The sequence below is a fragment of the Tupaia chinensis genome, unplaced genomic scaffold (genome assembly GCF_000334495.1).
Source record: "Tupaia chinensis unplaced genomic scaffold, TupChi_1.0 Scaffold000061_1, whole genome shotgun sequence".
NCBI classification, from domain to species: Eukaryota; Metazoa; Chordata; class Mammalia; order Scandentia; family Tupaiidae; genus Tupaia; species Tupaia belangeri.
Genome location: NW_006159519.1, coordinates 1,839,679 through 1,857,244, shown reverse-complemented (window position 1 = coordinate 1,857,244; position 17,566 = coordinate 1,839,679). Strand labels below are relative to the sequence as shown.

Here is a 17,566-nt window from a genome sequence, read left to right as displayed (position 1 = left end):
AGAGTGACAGAGAGTGAGAGAGAGAGAGAGAAAGTGAGAAAGCAAGCCGCCAAGTCTGGGACTCAAACCAGTTGGCCATGTGGGAGTCCAATGCCCCTAACCGCCATGCAACCTGCCACCCCCGGGATCTGAATTTTTTTAAAAAAGTTGTTCAAAACCTTTAAAAATAAAAGCAATTTAGCAAAAGAAAATAAATACACATTACAATTAAAGAAAGAAGTTTATTATTTGAAAAATATAAAATCTCTATTTTAGTCAACTGAAATCTAAAATAACTCAGAAATAAAACAGCCTAAGCTCAAATAGATATGAGTAGCTAATGTAACTAAGAGAACTAAGAACACATAGATAGAAAAAGTTGTATTAATAAAGAACCTGGTAAATTACGGGATATTTTCTAATGGAAACTCAAGGAACCCTACACACAAGAAATGTACAGACAATGCAATTCTGCTTAAGGGAGATGATGAAATTTACAGTTCCTGCCTTGTTTCTGCTCTCCAGTACAATTCCTATCTTTGTTTTCCTTGGTTATTTTCTGCTGGCAACACTTATTCCTGTACTGATAGCCAGTTCCCTCACACCTGCTTCTAGCAACAGCCTCATCAGAGCAGAAAGCAGTATTTTAATGAATCCTTTTACTGTCTTAAAAGACAACAGTTCAGGGTTCCATTCTCATCACGCTCTGGCTCTTCTACTTCCTACTCCATGATGGCCTGCCCCTGCCCGGCGTGGAAGAAACAGGCACCTGTTTTGTTTTCCCTCCAGTATGTCTGCACACGACCCTGGAGCAGTTGGGACAGGGGCTGAATAAGCGTTCTTCTCTAAGCTGGGGCGTCCTGTAATGTGGACAGACTGCTAAGAGCTCACTGAAGTAATGACTGCAATAATTTATTTTAAACCTAATTAGGAAATGAATTCCTCAGCATACTTTTCCTTGATCATACAAGACCTTAGCTATCCAGAACTCTGAGGAATGACTTACCTTGAACACCTGGATTCTGCAGGGAGTTAAGCTCTTTCCTACCTTCTTTTAACAGATATGTAAAAGTATATTTTTATATACATTGGATTGTTGGGAAAGTCCTGTCCCATTTTTTGTATAGAAAAACACAGAAAAATATGTCGTGACTTTCCAGATAACCTAATATATATAAATGTAATTTAGTCCTCTCTTGACATACTCGGATTATTAATTAATTGTTAATTATTAATTAACACAGAGTGCTGCCTTGAAGATATACTACCGTGTTTGGGGCTAAATGACCCTACAGCAAATGGCTCTTAACTTTTCTTTCATAAGCTTGCATGTTAGTTTACTGGAGTTCTGCTTTTTCCTCTTTTGTGGTTGTCTCTTCTTCACTGAGGTCAGTAACTGTCATAGTTTCTGTGCTCCTATTTTCCTGCTTAAACAAGTTATTACATTATATGGAAAGAAAAACAACAAGATACTGAGTTTTAATGGATGGTCCTTTAGCAACTACACTGGCCTATCCCTATGTTCTCAGAAAAAACCCATGTTAAAGCACTCTACATATTATAAAGTAAATGCTGTAACAATTAATTTTGCTAATATTAAAGACAGAAAATGTGTAAAAGACAGGTAAAAGTTTATATAATGAGAATACTTGGAACATACGTTCTTTGGAACAGAACACTACCAGCTATTACTCCTTGTAACATTGCTAAGTGGGAAACTGAGACATAAGTAGTTTGCAGATTAGAGAGCATTAATATGACTGCTATATGCAAATGATAAACCAGTGCTTAATTTTTTTTTTTTGGAGGGATTTTCACTGTAGGGCGCGTGCGCTCGCCAGACAGACAGAGACATAGAGACAGAAAGCGAGAAATCACCCCACAGGGGGGATGGTCACGCCGCAATCCCTTCTCCTCCATTCTCCTCTCGGGATCTTGGGCACGCACGCACACGTGCCCGGCGTGAGTTTTAAGCCACCGGGTCCGGGACGTGAACCGCGGTCGACTACATGGGAGTCCAGCGACATAGCCATTACTAAGCTAACTGCTGGTTCCCGACCAGTGCTTAATTTTTTATGATATTACTTCATTTTTAATTTCACCCTTAAAGGGAGAATAACCGAAAACATACCGTTTCCTAAGTGACTCAGGGTTTAGCTCATCTAGCTTTATCAATAACCCTCTGCGACATGTACGACCAGCTTCCCTAGTGTATAGATGCGGACGCTGAGGCCCAGAGTAGCTGGGTAACTTCTGCTTCTGCTGTCAGAGCTGAGTCAGGAAACCAATCTGGCTCCACCCTGCCTTGTCCCCAAAACTGGTGAGTAGTTAACTTTCATATCTGGAAACTCAAGCTATTTATATATAATTTTATTCCATTTGTCCAATTATTCCTGGGAAAACAAACCATTTACTAGTCTATTAGATTAGAGAAATTTAGATTGAAGGCTACTTGAGCGAAACTTATTTATTGCTAATATATAAGGATCTCTCCCTTTTTTCTTTTTCAGAAATTGCTAGTAAAGACCAATCCCTGTTAAAGAAAAAGTGCCCCTGTCATTGTGGCCATGTGACAGGTTTCGCATTTTCACCAGTTTCTGGGCAGAGCACAGGGAGAGTCTGAAGTCAACTGGGATTGAGCGTGTGCTGAAACAGGCTGCTGTTAGGGACACGTCAGAGCCCCCTGGTTTCCTTACATGGAAAAAGATGAACTGGACCAAAACTTCTTCAAGGTCCCTTCCAATTCTACAGTTCTATGAATCTAAAACAGAAGGTAAAGCATCTCTTAAAACATACCTTGAGTATTCTTGAGGATATGGGGAGGAGTACCAGGTGTGAATTTCATATTTCCCAAACTCAATGACAGAGGGACAGCGAACTTGTGGATCAGGGGGACCAGTCACTCCAACTTTCTGTGCAGTCAAGAAATACATTACAAAAGTTAGCTAAGTTAGATATATGAGTTAACAACAAATTTCTACATCTAAATGTTATTTTCTGAGGATTCTACAGAACAACAAAAAAGCCAGAAACAGCTAACAAGTTTTGAAACAAGATGTGTTATTGCTTAAATAGGATAGCCAGATATAGAATAAAAATGCTAATCAATCACTTGGAAGCAAATGCAGTTGGTATCACTGAATTTTCTGTTTTTAATAACACAGAATATTTCCTCAACTAAACTCACTCCCTTAAACACTCAGTTATTAAACAGAAATTACAAGAACTTGAAGACAGAGGATAAACATCTGAAAAGGGGTAGGGCATGCTGCATACTTGACAAGGTGCTGCACGTGTGGCCTCAGCCCACGTGGAAACCACCTCCTGAATATGTAAGCACATATAGAAAATTAGGGTTTTCTGGACTGGAAGAGTAGATTTGAAGAACAATATAAAAAGGATATGACAAAACAAGTATCAAGAGCACCTCTGATGCATTTCACACTCTACCTAAAATCTCCTTCACTTTAGTGGTCCTGCACGGGTTTTACCACAGAAAAATACTTTGTAGTACACAGATTATCCTTTCTGTCCACTTTCTGTTTATAATGAACACAATCTCTACGCCGCCCCATCCCTGCAATAATCTAAATAACTATAGAAAAGAGTAACTTTAAAAGCTTTTACGATTTGCTTGACTTTCACACTACCAAATATAAGCCACTACTAAAGATAAAAGGTAAGTTTTTAAAGCCTTAAATTCAAGGACAATTCGATTTGCTTTGCACTCAATTTAGCGGCCAATACTTATATACATATGTGCATATGTGTATTTATCACAAATGCTCCACAAATATGAAGTAGCAAGAAGAAAGCTACAAGCCTTGGAGCTGGCAGGTGGCGTGGTGGTTAAAGGTGCTGGATTCCCACATGACCGACTGCAGTTCAAGTCCTTGACCTGACGGCTTGTTTTCTCCCTTTCCCTTTCTCTCTCTCTGGTCAAATTAAAAAAATAATAACAACAAATGGAATTAAATAAAAAAATAATTCTTTCAAAAAATAATAAAGTTTAAAAACAAAAAGAAAGCTAAAAGCCTAATCAAGTATTAATAAGTTCATCAAAGGATAATCAAAATTATCCTTCAACTTTATGCTTTAAAGAACAATGAGAGGGCCCATCAGGTGGCATGGTGGCTAAGGCAGTTGGATCTCACATGGTCGACTGCACAGTTCGAGCCCTAGGCTTGGCAGCCTGAATAACATGCGGGGCCCGCGTGCATGCATGCTCAAAACCCTGAGAAGGGACTGTGTGTGGACATCCCCCAGTGGTAGGGCTTGCTTTCTCCCTCTCTCTCTCTCTCTCTCTCTGGTGACTGTACATGCCCTATAGCAAATTTTTAAAAAAGATCACTGAGAGATCATTTAAAAGTCCCTTGTTGGAGCCCATAGATGCATATACATATAACAAAACTAAAAAGATGAGAGATTTTTACTCACTGGTTGTATATAAGTTCATTTATAAGAAAGAAGCCTGTTCACCACAACTCATTTGAGAACGCTCCCTGGTCTTCTAACCGTTCCCTTTTGTAAAAGGCCACGGGACTTATCTCAGGTTTCAAACTGGAATACAGCCAAGGGAAACCTCAAGCTCTTCCTTAGACACCTCAAAACAAAAGACAAACATCTTCTACTAGTTAGGTAAACTGATAATACCAAGCAGTACTGGGGTGCCTCCGAATGCAAAAACAAGAAAGAACACACAACACGGAGTTAAAGTAAGAATTTTTCCATTTCTCAAAACCAAAACAGAACTTCACAAGATTTTTAAAAGGCTGCTCTTTGGATTCTAGTATCAAATATTCTAATTTGTACAGTAGCATCTTTTCATCTACCTTCACGGCCAGAACAGCAGAAAGGAAAATAGCCCAGTACCAGAAACCCGACCTAACTTCCCGGGGCAAGGCTCCGTGGGAAGCGCACCGCTGAACTGCACCTGCTGTGGCACGGCCTGCAGCGGGAGAGCTGCTTCAGTGGCCCGTCTTCCAGGCGGATGCCCGACGTGAAAGTGGCTATCCAGTTCCAGTACAGCTGTTTGCACATGGCTGCAGCTAAGGTGTTCGTACAGAACGAGACTTGTGGCACTCTCCCTCAGCCCACAGCCACCCTCACCTCGGCACCCTGTGGCGCTCTGGCACATGCGCACACCTGCGTGTCTTCCACTGCTCCAGCTCCCTTGGGCCAGCCTGCAAGCCTCCAGAGCAAGGGTACTGCCCTTCACTAAGGCTTCCAAGGTAACAAGGCTCCACTTGGGGAGGAGCAGGTGAGAGCAAAACCGCTCGTTAACCCAGTGCACACCGAAATCACTGTCACCTCTGAACTGCAACAACACCTCTGCTAGGGGATTTTATTCATTTCAGCCAAAATACTTCCATTAAATGTGATTTTTCCAAAGCAGCAAGTATCTAATATAACCAGGAGGGAAAAAAAATATATATGTATATTTAAACCTGTAATCAAGCTCAGCCTGCCTCTCTCTTCCTCATTTGGATATGCCAAATTGATGACATATATTCCAGGCCAGAATTGACCTTCTAATCTAATGAATTGGGGCTAAATGCACAAATAACTGGACTAAACCCAAAGAAATGTTAAACAGGCCTGTTTCTCGATAGTGGAATTTGTACTCCAAGCAGTTTATAAGAAAAGATTATCACTCTTTTATAGCAGCTCAGCCTCCACGACATGACTTGCCTAACCCGGTTTCTAACACAGCGGCCACTCTGGTGGGACCCCACCTCCAGATGGGGTACGAGCTATGTTAACACAGCCTGGCCCCCTTCCCCTTCCTCTGTTAGGGTGCACCTTCCACCTTCCTCTCCATTCTCTACAGGAATGACATTTTGGAGGTGAGAATAGGATGTTAGGACTAGCCCTTATTATCACCATGAGACTGAAATTTGGGGAGAGGAGATGTCTTTCAGGTATTTGAATGCTTTCATTCAAACACAAAATGCTATAATAAGTAATTGCAGTAGGGATTAGAAGTTACATGATGAAAGAGGTATGTAAGAATGAGTTCATATGTTCCAGAGTGGACAATGCTAAGAATTGAAGAGAACCCTCAACTGTGGAGTGCCTACTGCCAGGGGCAGGTGCTGAGCCTCACAACTGTTCTCATTTAGTTCCCATAACCCATCCCTGAAACACCCACTTCACAGGTAAGAGAAACAAGACTCACAGAGGTTCAGAAGCAAAACACCTAGGCAGGATTATAAGAGTGAAGCAAAACAAAACAAACAACAACAGAAAAGAACAAAATGGGTAGAGGTGAGATAGAAAATACAGGCAGCCCTCAAATTATTAATGCACTGAATTCCAAAACTTTGTGAGTGGAAAAAAAAAAAAAAAGGGAACTTAAGTTTTCCAAAGAAAGGATGTTGCAAATCCATGAACTCTTATCCCAAACTCTCGGAATAAATACATTCTGTATTTCTGAGTATTTCCAATTGTGGAACAGAATTACATCCATACATACGCAGTAAGTCAACAGTCCTGTTGGATTTAGGGTGGCACCCACAACTAGATACCTTAAAATTTCTTTAGTAGGGATCAGCAGTTAGCATAATGGCTATGTCGCTGGACTCCCACGTAGTCGACCGCGGTTCGAGTCTTGGACCTGGTGGCTTAAACTCATGCCAGGTGCGTGTGCGTGCGTGCCCAAGATCCCGAGAGGAGAATAAAGGAGAAGGGATTGCGGCGTGGCCATCCCCTCTGGGGGGTGATTTCTCGCTTTCTGTCTCTCTGTCTGTCTGGCAAGTGCACGTGCCCTGTAGCAAAAAAAACTCTCCAAAAAAAAAAAAAGAAAAGAAAAGAAAAGAAATGAGCTAGTCATTAGGGAAATGCAAATCAAAGCACAATGAGATACTACTTCAAATCCATTAGGGTGGTGATGATCAGAACAAAACACCAGTAAATAACAAGTGCTGGTGAGGACGAGGAGAAATGAGGATCTCGTCCCACTGCTGGTAGAAATGTGAAACAGTGCAGCTACTGTGGAAAACAGCATGGTAGCTCCTCAAAAATTAAACACAATTACTACATGACCCAGCAATTCCACTCCTAGGTACATCCTGGAAACAAAGAAATGCAGGTCCCTGAGCAGATATGTGTACACCAATGCTCAAGGCAACTCCATGCACGGTAACAGAGGGGGGGAAGCACCTCTGCGTGGTGACGGATGGCTGGGTAAACAGTGTGTGGTATAAACTGACAAGGAAATATTTTTCAGCCCTCAAAAGAAGTCGATTTTTCTGTCATGCAGGCCTAACTTTTTTTGCCACAGGGCACAAACTTGCACCAAGAAAGAGAGACAGATATAGAGATAGAGAAGGCGAGAGAAAGAACTCCCCAAAGGGCCTGGTCACACTGCAATCCTTTTTCTTCCATTCTTCCATCCCATCAGGATGTTAGGTACACACGAAGAACCTACATGTTTTTTGGGTCATGGGGATCAGGATTTGAACCACGGTCAGCCACATGGATCTGGTACCCCCCACACAGTGAATAAGCACTGTGCCATATACATAGGCTTGGTGCAAGGCCTACGTTTTAATTCCAGCTCTGCTACTACCAGTTGCAACACACAATTTAGGGAGTCACTTGACTAAAAGCTTCCTCATACATGAAATGGGGTCACCACCTACCTCCTGAGTTAATAAAGTCACTTCACCTAGCATACTCCATTTTTACTGTATAACTCCTTATGCAGAACTACTTTAATAGTCCACAGATTTCAAAAATGCTCTAACTTTCTATAAGCAAAATAACAATAACCACCAAATGCAGAAAGCATTAAAATTAGTGTGGAAATACAATGTGCTCTTTGCTGATATTTTAGGTAAAAATAATTCTACTACTCAATCATTCAAGAAGGCCGCCATGCTCCAATGTAATGAGCAGAACACAGATGCCTCTTTCTGCTGATGACCTTTTAAGAAAAATCATTTCCTTGAAGCTTGTAAGATCAGAGTTGAAATATATTTCTGAAGCAAAAACCTATTATTACAAAACTTTTTCTTTTTGAAGAGAGTTTTTTTTACTTTATAGATGTGTATGTTGTATGGCTAACGACAGAACACAGTAACAGGCAAACTATCCTTTAATTCCCCTATACTGCATGTAATTCCAAAAGAAAAAAATCAAAACCGATTAATGGCTTGCCTTTTTTTGGCGAAAAAAAAACTTGAAAAAATTCCAGTAATTCTTGTCTTAGATAATATTCTACTTAATCATTTTTACATAAATTTCACCACATAGCATATATAATATTTCCAAACTAATTTTAATGCTGATTTTGATTGTTTTTGTCTTTGTTTTTCACTCTAGATAATCATTAAGAGCGAATAACATTTGGGTATGTATTTCTGGGTAAGTTTCCTTCTATACTGTAAACTCTAATTGAAAAAAAGTATGTCTTACTTAGCGCTCTCATACCTGGCATAGTTTCTAAACCATGGTAGGCATCAGTAAAAAATAGGTTCTGTTGGATCAATTGCAGTATTAACTCCTTTATCATCTGTCATTATTGGTACAACTGTGAAGACTAAGACCTTGTAATAAATCTTCCTGAAAAATTTTTGAAACACAGGTGGATGTACCTTCTACTAAGTCATCTATATGTTCTCAAAATGACTTTTGCATTATCTTTATGAACCCTTTTATTATTCAAAACATCCTCTTGTCCAGTCAACACTAACCTTTCCAATTGGCTTCAAACTACCTTCTCTATTACATTAAGTCAGGGAACCTAAAAGTAATCTTTAATAACCTCTCAAATCTATTAAGTTCTGCTGACTCCATCTCCAAAATAAATTCTAAATCCATCTACTACTTTGTCATTTCTACAGCCACCTCTCTAGTCTAAGCTACCATCTTCTTTCATTAGATCACTGAAAAAGCTTGCAAAGTGGTTTTATAAAGAATATAGACTATAGGGTCAGCAGGAGGCATGGTGATTAAGGTGCTGGATCCCACATGGTCAACTCTGCAGTTGGAGCCCCAGACCTGGTGGCTTGAAAAACATGACAGGCACGTGTCTGTGAGTATCCAAACTCTTGAGAGAAGAACTGGAAAAGAGGATTGTGGTGTGGCCACCCCCCCGGGGGGTGATTTCTCACTTTCCCCGTCTGTCTTGCTTTGGTGAGCACATGCACCTTATAGCGAAAATGTGAGAAAAAAAAAAAAAAAAAAGAATAAAGACTGGGGCAAGGGGCAAAAAGTACAAACAAGGAAATTAGTCTGGAGACTGAAAGCAGCCCAAGCCAGAGATGATGGTGCTCGGAAGTAGTACTAAGTAATCATATTCTGAGGGCAGGGCCGTGAGGATTTGCTGATGGACTGAACATGAAGTACAGGAGAGAGAGAGAAAATCAAGGAAAACATCTCTTCATGTCTAAGCTGAAGTATAAAGATGGAGTGACCATGTACTCTCAAGCTTCACTAAGAGGAACCAGGGGTTTACAGCTAGAACAGTAAGAGCCTAGAATAAGTGTCCCCAGTCCTCGGGCCATGGACAGGTATCAGACCAAGGCAACGTGTTAGTGGTAGAAATGGGGTGCACAGTAGATGTGGTACCCTGGGACATCCTGGGACCAACCTTGCCTCATGTGTGGAAGGCCTGTCTTCCATGAGGCTGGTCCCTTACACTGAGGAGGCTGGCCTAGAACATCTTCCTGCACCCAGAAGCAAATAGAAATGATGGAGACATGTCAAAAGAACACAGGAGGAAGTTAAAAGAAGCTCCCCTGGTCCAAATGTGGAATAATTTAAGCAAAGGATTATAACCCATACGGTAAGAATCTGTGAGTCTAAACAAAATGAACAAACAAATGGGAAGAAAAACTCGTCCTTACAGTAGAATACCAGTCAATGAATATACACGAATAATAAGAAGTAAAGGGATACTGGCATTATGCCTGCAAGTTAGGGAGAAAAACGTTCTTCTAGTCAGGAAAAATTTAACTCCTCTCTCCATTGGGTCCCCACTAAGCTTCGTATAGATTTCTACTATAGATTATATCCATGACACTTGGTTTACTTCTTAAAAGGAAAGGAAACAGGCCTTGAGATGTTGATCAACTTGCCTAAATTATAAGTTAGGGAATGATAAACCAAGACTTGAATGCAGGTCTATCTGACTCAGAGCCAGTGCTGTTAAACCGTAATAATGGTGGAATGCTGAATAAATGCTTTGCTCAGTATTTATGGTGCTATCTTTGTTGTTCCAAATACTGAAGCAATGATAGACATAAATAGTATATTTACCAAGGGGTCTCTTGATCTAAAGAATCATATGGAATCACCAGCAGCAACCTTGTAAATTCTGAGGGAGGGCTCCCCTTGGCTTACCTTGTGAATTGGCTGGTGGCAAAGATGGGAAAGACAGGGTAAATGAACATAATCTAGAAGGCCCTTTATGATACAGCTGCTGCAAACTTTTCCGATTTTACGTCCTACAATTTTCTACAGCTATGTTTTTTACCCTAATTCCCACAATTAAGCATGCTTTTTGTTTATCTTCAGTCTGTTCCATCTTCACTTCTGTTCCTTCTGATTATAGGGGACTCATTTCCTGTTACCCTGATAAAATCCTACGTATTCTTTAAGACCCTTCAATGAATCCTCCACTGATCTCCCCAGGCAGAGGAGAATCTTGTTTCCCTATGGTCCCAAAACCTCATGTTGTCTATAACTGAACTTTTCATATTAATAAAATTAGTTATTTGCGAGCCTCTCCAGACTACACTTGAGGGAAGCGTTCTGTCATTCTCTCCAGCATCTCTAGCACCCAGCCTAGCACCCATCCTGTCTCCACGCTTACATCTCGCATGTGTCATAGAGGCCTGAGGCAGAAATACTTACGCCTCATTCTCAAATAACAAATATAGGGGTTTTATCACTTACAAGAAGCTTCGTATTTGTTGTTGTTTTTGTCAAATCTCAAACTCTTCTTCATACAATAAGAGAGAAAATAAATAAACCAAACTCATTTAATACTGGTAGTGAAAGCAAGGTGTTTATCAGCAAAACCAACACAGTTGGTTTGTCAAGAATTTGAAAGGAATACCGTAACCAACAGAACTACATACACACAGAGACTGTACCTCTTCTCAGACCAGGCAGATAACTGTGGTTACTGCTTTACGAGCACTATAATAAATCGTGTTTCTCATGCATGAACAAATTGTGTGATCGTCCAACCTGAACATCCAACTTTACCTGCAGCGCTTGTTCTTGGATATCACGAAATAATTCCATATCTTTCTCGGTCATGACTTCCTGGCTCCCGAAGAGCCGCTCCTCACTTTCTTGCTTGCCATCCCAGCCATCCTGATTGTCTGCACATAAAGAAAGGGCTCACATGTTACTGTGCTGGCCTTCGTTTAATGCGTACACCAGAAAACATGTCAGGGTCTTTACTGCAATGCCAAATCTCTACTACTATTTAAGTAATGAAGAGGAGAGCTGTAAAGTAACTTCCAGAAAGATGATACTCACAGATTATATCTGCCTTTTAGCAAAAACCCTGAATTAAACATTATGTAACTAAATTTAAACTTCATTAAAATGAGATCACATTTGGGGCTGGCCCTATAGTCTACTGGTTAGGTAGCTGGATCCTACAAAGTTAACCACAGTTAAGAGTCACCAGCCCCAGGGACTTAAAAAACACAATGGGCACATGTGCATCCATGCGCATAATTCCAGCAGGATGGAGAAATGGAGAAAGGAATATGTCATGACCATGCCCCATTGAGGAGGGTCTCCCCTCCTTTCACGCTCTTTCCTCTGGTAAGTACATGCCCCCTTGGGCAATTAAAAAAAAAAAGATGATATTTTAATACATACAAAAGTAAAATGAAGTCTGAGGAGTATAAGATTTACTTTGAAATAGCATCAGTATGATTCTTTCAGTAAGAGATTACTGCAGCAATATTCAAAAAGATCATCTTGGAAATAGCTACCTTCACTGATGTCAGGAAGTACTAACAATTCCCTTCACAGTGAATGCCCTTTCAAAGTGCACAAACCCGAGGATCACAGATGATAATCCTTTGCTAAGTATGAGACATGACAAAAATCAGTCACTAAATTATGGATTTTCTTCAACTGAGCAGAAAAATGAGGGAAGAGAGTATTTGCGGATCATTAGCTTTTGCATTTGAAGGTGACACTGCTGATGGCCTCATTTCCTCTTTACATGAGTCTAGCTAAAAAAGACTAACCAGTGGCACTTCTTGTCAAATTCACTACACACATAGGCTGTCTGGTGTTTATTTAGAACAAGATGAAAAAGGACAAGGACTCGCTGTGGGCAATATTACCGAACTGGAAGAGGAAAAAACAGAGTAGAACCTCGGGGTCTGATGTCACTTTAATGCCCCCTAGTGCACGACATGGATGGTTGCAGGCACAGAGCAAGCCCAGCACGAGGTAGAGCTGCATCAGATGATGTACAAATGGTCCCTTAAATGCTACAATTCATAAAGAAAATGACAGAGTCTATCAAAACAAATGCTCACACCAAGGCTGAGAGTCAATACTGGTTCTCTACATAATTTACTATGTATTTGCTCTTAACAATTCCTATTTCTAAGAGTTTCCACTAGATGCTTCTGATTAACCACCTCCAGTAAAAACAGGTTAATCAAAAACATCTTCTATTAGGATTTGCTTTGAGGTTAATTCAAACTTAAATGGACTGCGTATTCTTTTAGATAAAAATGTTTGGACTAGATCTTACCTGCAGAATGCATGGCTGATAAAAACATGAAAAGTCTTGAATGCTTAAAAAATAATTCGCTGATTGTCACTCTGGTGAGAAATAAAGGATAAAATGGGAAACCTGAAAATAATAGGGAATTTTTCTTCCGCACCGAACCAATTAACCATTTATACTAGGGGACCTTCAAAAAGGTTGTGGAAAAAGAGAATTAAAATACTCATTTGAATGCAAAAAATTTTTTTGAAATCCATGCATAGTTTTTCTTAATGCATCTATTCCATGAACTTTAGGAAGACACTTTGTATAAACAGGAGTGAAGAGCCATGAGTATAATCGCTCACCAATGGGATGGTCAAGGAAAAAAACAATTGAAAGTTTAGATATTCTCATGCAAAGATGAGACACTGCAACTTTGGTCCTGTATCCAAAAGAGTTCATTCTCATTCTTCTATCGCCTCAGAGTCCTTTCCACTTCCTTCACAGGGTTAGACTCTCTAAACTCGAGGCTCAGCAATGAGACTATTTTCAGCTTCAATTATCTGCACAGCTATTTAAATTCTTCTCCTCTGATTTGAATTATCTGCTACATGATTAAGTTCTCTCCACAGATGTTTTCTACTTTGAAATCAAGGGAACTTGGCCTGATACATACACAGAGTCTAGAGCTGTGGTTCTCTAAGTGTAATCCATGAACATTTACAACCATACTTGCTGAGTTCTAAAACATAAAAATCAATAACCTTATTGTATTGTATATATTTTGGCCTTTTCTTTATATTTGCATGAACAGCATTTTACCATCTCCAGTCTACCATTCTTCTGGGAATAAAGCAAGCTGTGGGGAGCCGCCCACATCAAAATGGCTGTCATGACCTTCACTGCTTAAGAATGGCCGGTGCGACCTTGACACAGACACCAGGAATGCAGACCCCCTGGTTCACACAAAACTGGCAGGTCCTCAATAAGGTCCGCTGTAAACCCCGCCTACCTCCCTCTTGGCCTTTTCTTTATATTTGCATGAACAGCATTTTACCATCTCCAGTCTACCTTTCTTCTGGGAATAAAGCAAGCATTATGGTGTTCAGAATGTGACTTACCAATAATTTAGGAAATGTAAATTTACACCTGATTCAACATTACAGTCCAAATTTCTGTAGGTAGATTTTCTACGGATCTACCAAAAAAGCAGCTTCCTTTTGCCTAAGAGCAATTATTGGTCCATTCTGCAACTTCATCTCAAGCCTCTAAATTCTTGCCAAGTTAACACACCTTAATGTTATCTAAATACGTATCTTTTTTGGTGGGGGAGGGAAGGGGGAGGTTTTTGCTACAGGAGGCGTGCACTCGCCAGAAAGACAGAGACAGACAGAGAGACAGAAAACAAGAAATCACCCCTGGGGGGAATGGCCACACCACAATCCCTTCTCCATTCTCCTCTTGGGATCTTGGGCATGCATGCACACGTGCCTGGCGTAAGTTTAAGCCACTGGGTCCAGGACTCGAACCACCGTCGACTACGTGGGAGTCCAGCAACAGAGCCATTACGCCAACTGCTGGTCCTGTAAATACGTATCTCTTATATATTCTTATATTCCATAACCAATTTTGATAATCAAAGATAAATCTATTCTAGATAATTAGTGTTAATCCAAATAATACACTTTCAAAATACTTTCTGCATCTACGTTTGTTCTGACTTTTACCTGTAGGCCAATCTGAAGTGCTTGATTTTCTGCTGCCTTTTTTCCTGATTCTGTATTGCTCAGAGTAGTCTACCACTTCCCCTCGTGCTTTCCGCCCATCCGGGGAAGGGGTAAAGAATTTGGTAAGGCCATCAATAAGCCCTTTGGTTTTCTTGTTGAACTTCAAGGGGACACTGCCATCTCTGCAGAAGTCCAAGCCATCTATTCGCTCTAAATATCCCTCTTCTGATGATGATGCTGACTGGCTGGAGAGAGTGATTTTCCGTTTTCGGCCCCTTCCAGGGCCAGTTCGAACTTTGCTGAAGGGACCTTTTGATCTAAAAAATCAAACAGGGAAAAAGAGTAACTATTAAAAATAAATCTTTGTAAGGTTGCTATTTAATGTATAACACATAATTAGTAAACAACCTACAGCTTTATTTTAAAAGACTATATTATTAAGAATGTTCTTAAACTATAAATAGTATATGAATGAGAAGTAATATTATTATTACAAACATTTATTTCTGGGAAATCTAGTTACTTTATAGTGAAAAGAACCCAAGGACAGGAGTCAAAAGATGTGTTCAAGTTATAACTCTGCCACTTACTAGCTGCACATCTTGGACAAACCACATCCTCTCTAAACATGTGCAAAATGAGAGTTGGACCAGAGAACAACTAACGTGCTTCCAGGTCTCAAGTCCCATAATACTCTGATCTCTGCACCAACTCAGTTACACTTTCACCTCTAAATTCAAGGATGAAAGTCAGGAACCAAAAGAGCATTTCACAGAAAAATTAAAGTTTGATTTAAGATGAAAATGTAGTCTGCAATACTGGGTCTGCACATATCAAACTGCTAACGCCTGCTTGCTGCAGTGTGTCATCTCTGTGATAGTCTGAAGTGTAGAAAAGGCGGGGACAGCCTTTGAGAATAAAGAGAGCTTCACAGGCCTCAAGAGATTTTTTATATCATCTCTATCTCTATGATATTCAAGAGGACCAAATTAACCCCTAAGTCTGGCCCCACCTCCTCCAGACATAGCTCAGTTTCCTAGTCCACGATTTCTGATTTCTGCTAATAAATGAAAACATTTGAATTATTTTATATCAGTACAACATTAAAAAATGGGACTTCGAACCTCTCCGGTGTTTTGTACACCTCATAAAGAACTGACACTAGATCAGAAGAACTTGTGAAATGCTAAATTTTTCTTTCCCCTCTTTTTTTTCTTATTTATTTATTTTTTTTAGATATATAAGAGACACTATTGGGTTGTTGGAAAAGTCATGGTTTATTTTTTTCTATGTTTTTCTGTGCAAAAATGCATCATGACCTTTCCGATGACCCAATATATAAGGCAGTAGTTAAAAGAATCAGACTTTGGTCCCAGACTACTTGGCTTTTAATCCCAGTGCAATTCTTACTACATACACTTGTGCAAGTTCATTTCTCCATGCCCTAAAGGCCTTTGTTTCCTCCTTTGAAAAACAGAAGTAATAAGAGCACTCACACTTCTGGGAGAATTAAGTCATTTAACATATGTAAAGTACTTCAAACAGTGCCTAGCAGTTTGGTAAGGGCTTGAAAGGTGTTAGTCATTATTATTAAATAAAAGTGTTGACTATAACAATGGAAATTTTTTTCATAAAGAAAACAAGAGAATCCTACACTATAGAGAGGACCCTATCCTTTTCTCCCCTCACCTTGCCACAAGTACAACTTACACCGTGTTTTGTTTCTTTAACCTGTTTTTGGGACGTCCTATTGGATTAGCATAGCGTCGTTTTATCTGTGCTGCCTTCTTTTGTAGAAGTTTTCGTCCTTTTTTCCTAGGTCGACATATTTGACATATCCACATGCCTATAAAGAAAAACAACCCCACATAAAAACACAACAGACACAAATCCACCAAGAGATTTCAGATCGTCTAAGTCAGGATCTTAACCTCTTTAAGGCTGACTGTCATCTGATAGTCAATTTGATAAAAGCCCCTCAGGAAAAAAAACATGAAAACATATGCCATACACACCAAGTTCTACACATAACTGGGAGGGGCTCACATATACTTTGAGCCTGCATACTGCTCAAGTCCACTGACCCTCAGGTACAAATGCTCCGTATCTAGTGCCTAGACACTGGTTAATGACTAATTAACATCCTACTTAAAATATATATATAGTTCTATTGAGCAATAATTGATTCCAGGTCAAGGCAGGAAAATTACAAGATAATCTAGAACATCTTGCAATGCCAGAAAATAAAGATGTGCTCAAACAACTATGGAAGCATGTCAAAGGGACACAGGAGGCAAACTGAAAAAGTTCCCAATAGACAAATCTGGGACAATGTAAGCCAAAAGTTAGCCAGAGTAGCGCCATCCCATAGACTAAAGTAAATATCCATGTGTTCATAATGATTCAATGACTGAATGAATAAATGCATGGGAGAAAGGGATAGCTCTCCTCACAGCAGAATGTTATTAATGGATGTAGGAAGAATGATGGAAACAGAAAACCAACATTATGCAAACACCACAACATTAGTACAGGTAAGAACCATTGATGATACATGCTAAAACGAGGGGAAAGGGAGGAAACAGTAACTTTCAGTAAGGTGTCTGTCAGGTTTCCTCACTGTATCAAGTGAGCAGAGTTAACAGGACTACTAGATACGTCACTATTACGTGCCACTGCTATCACACACCGAGAAGGGCTCTTCATCGCTTCTGTGGTATTCTGGTCAAAATTCACCACGTCAATCTAATCACAAGAAAGCAACAGGCAAATTGAGCCAAACTGGGAGATTTTCTATGAAATAACGACCAACACTCTTCCAAAGTATCAAGACCAAGAAAGACAAGGTCAAAGGACTGTCACAGACTGGAGGAAACTAAGGAAATAAGAAAACTAGCTGTAATGTGAGATGCTGAGGACAGAAATTTAAGTAAGGTATACAGATTAGTTCATCAAACCATGTCAATAGATGAGTTAATCAAGTCACGTCAACGTTAATTTTTCTGGTCCAGTCACTGCAGGAACAGCATTAGTGGAAGGTATGTAAAGGATATACTGATAGTAAAAGCTCTCCATACTATTTCTGACACTTTCCTGTAATTCTGAAAAATTTCAAAATAATGTGCTCCCTGCTTCTTTTTTTCTTTCTTTCTTTCCTTTT

The 17,566-nt window shown here is 39.9% G+C and overlaps 1 protein-coding gene across 1 annotated transcript in view; it reads right to left on the bottom strand.

Annotated features, from left to right (window-relative positions):
- KAT6A (lysine acetyltransferase 6A) overlaps positions 1-17,566 on the bottom strand; it is a gene marked incomplete in the record, with an annotated part of 128,345 nt that overhangs the window by 40,185 nt on the left and 70,594 nt on the right. The window contains 4 exon segments of the mRNA XM_014592854.2: positions 2,776-2,891; positions 11,197-11,315; positions 14,407-14,723; positions 16,117-16,252. Of these exon segments, the coding sequence (XP_014448340.1) occupies positions 2,776-2,891; positions 11,197-11,315; positions 14,407-14,723; positions 16,117-16,252 (688 nt within the window).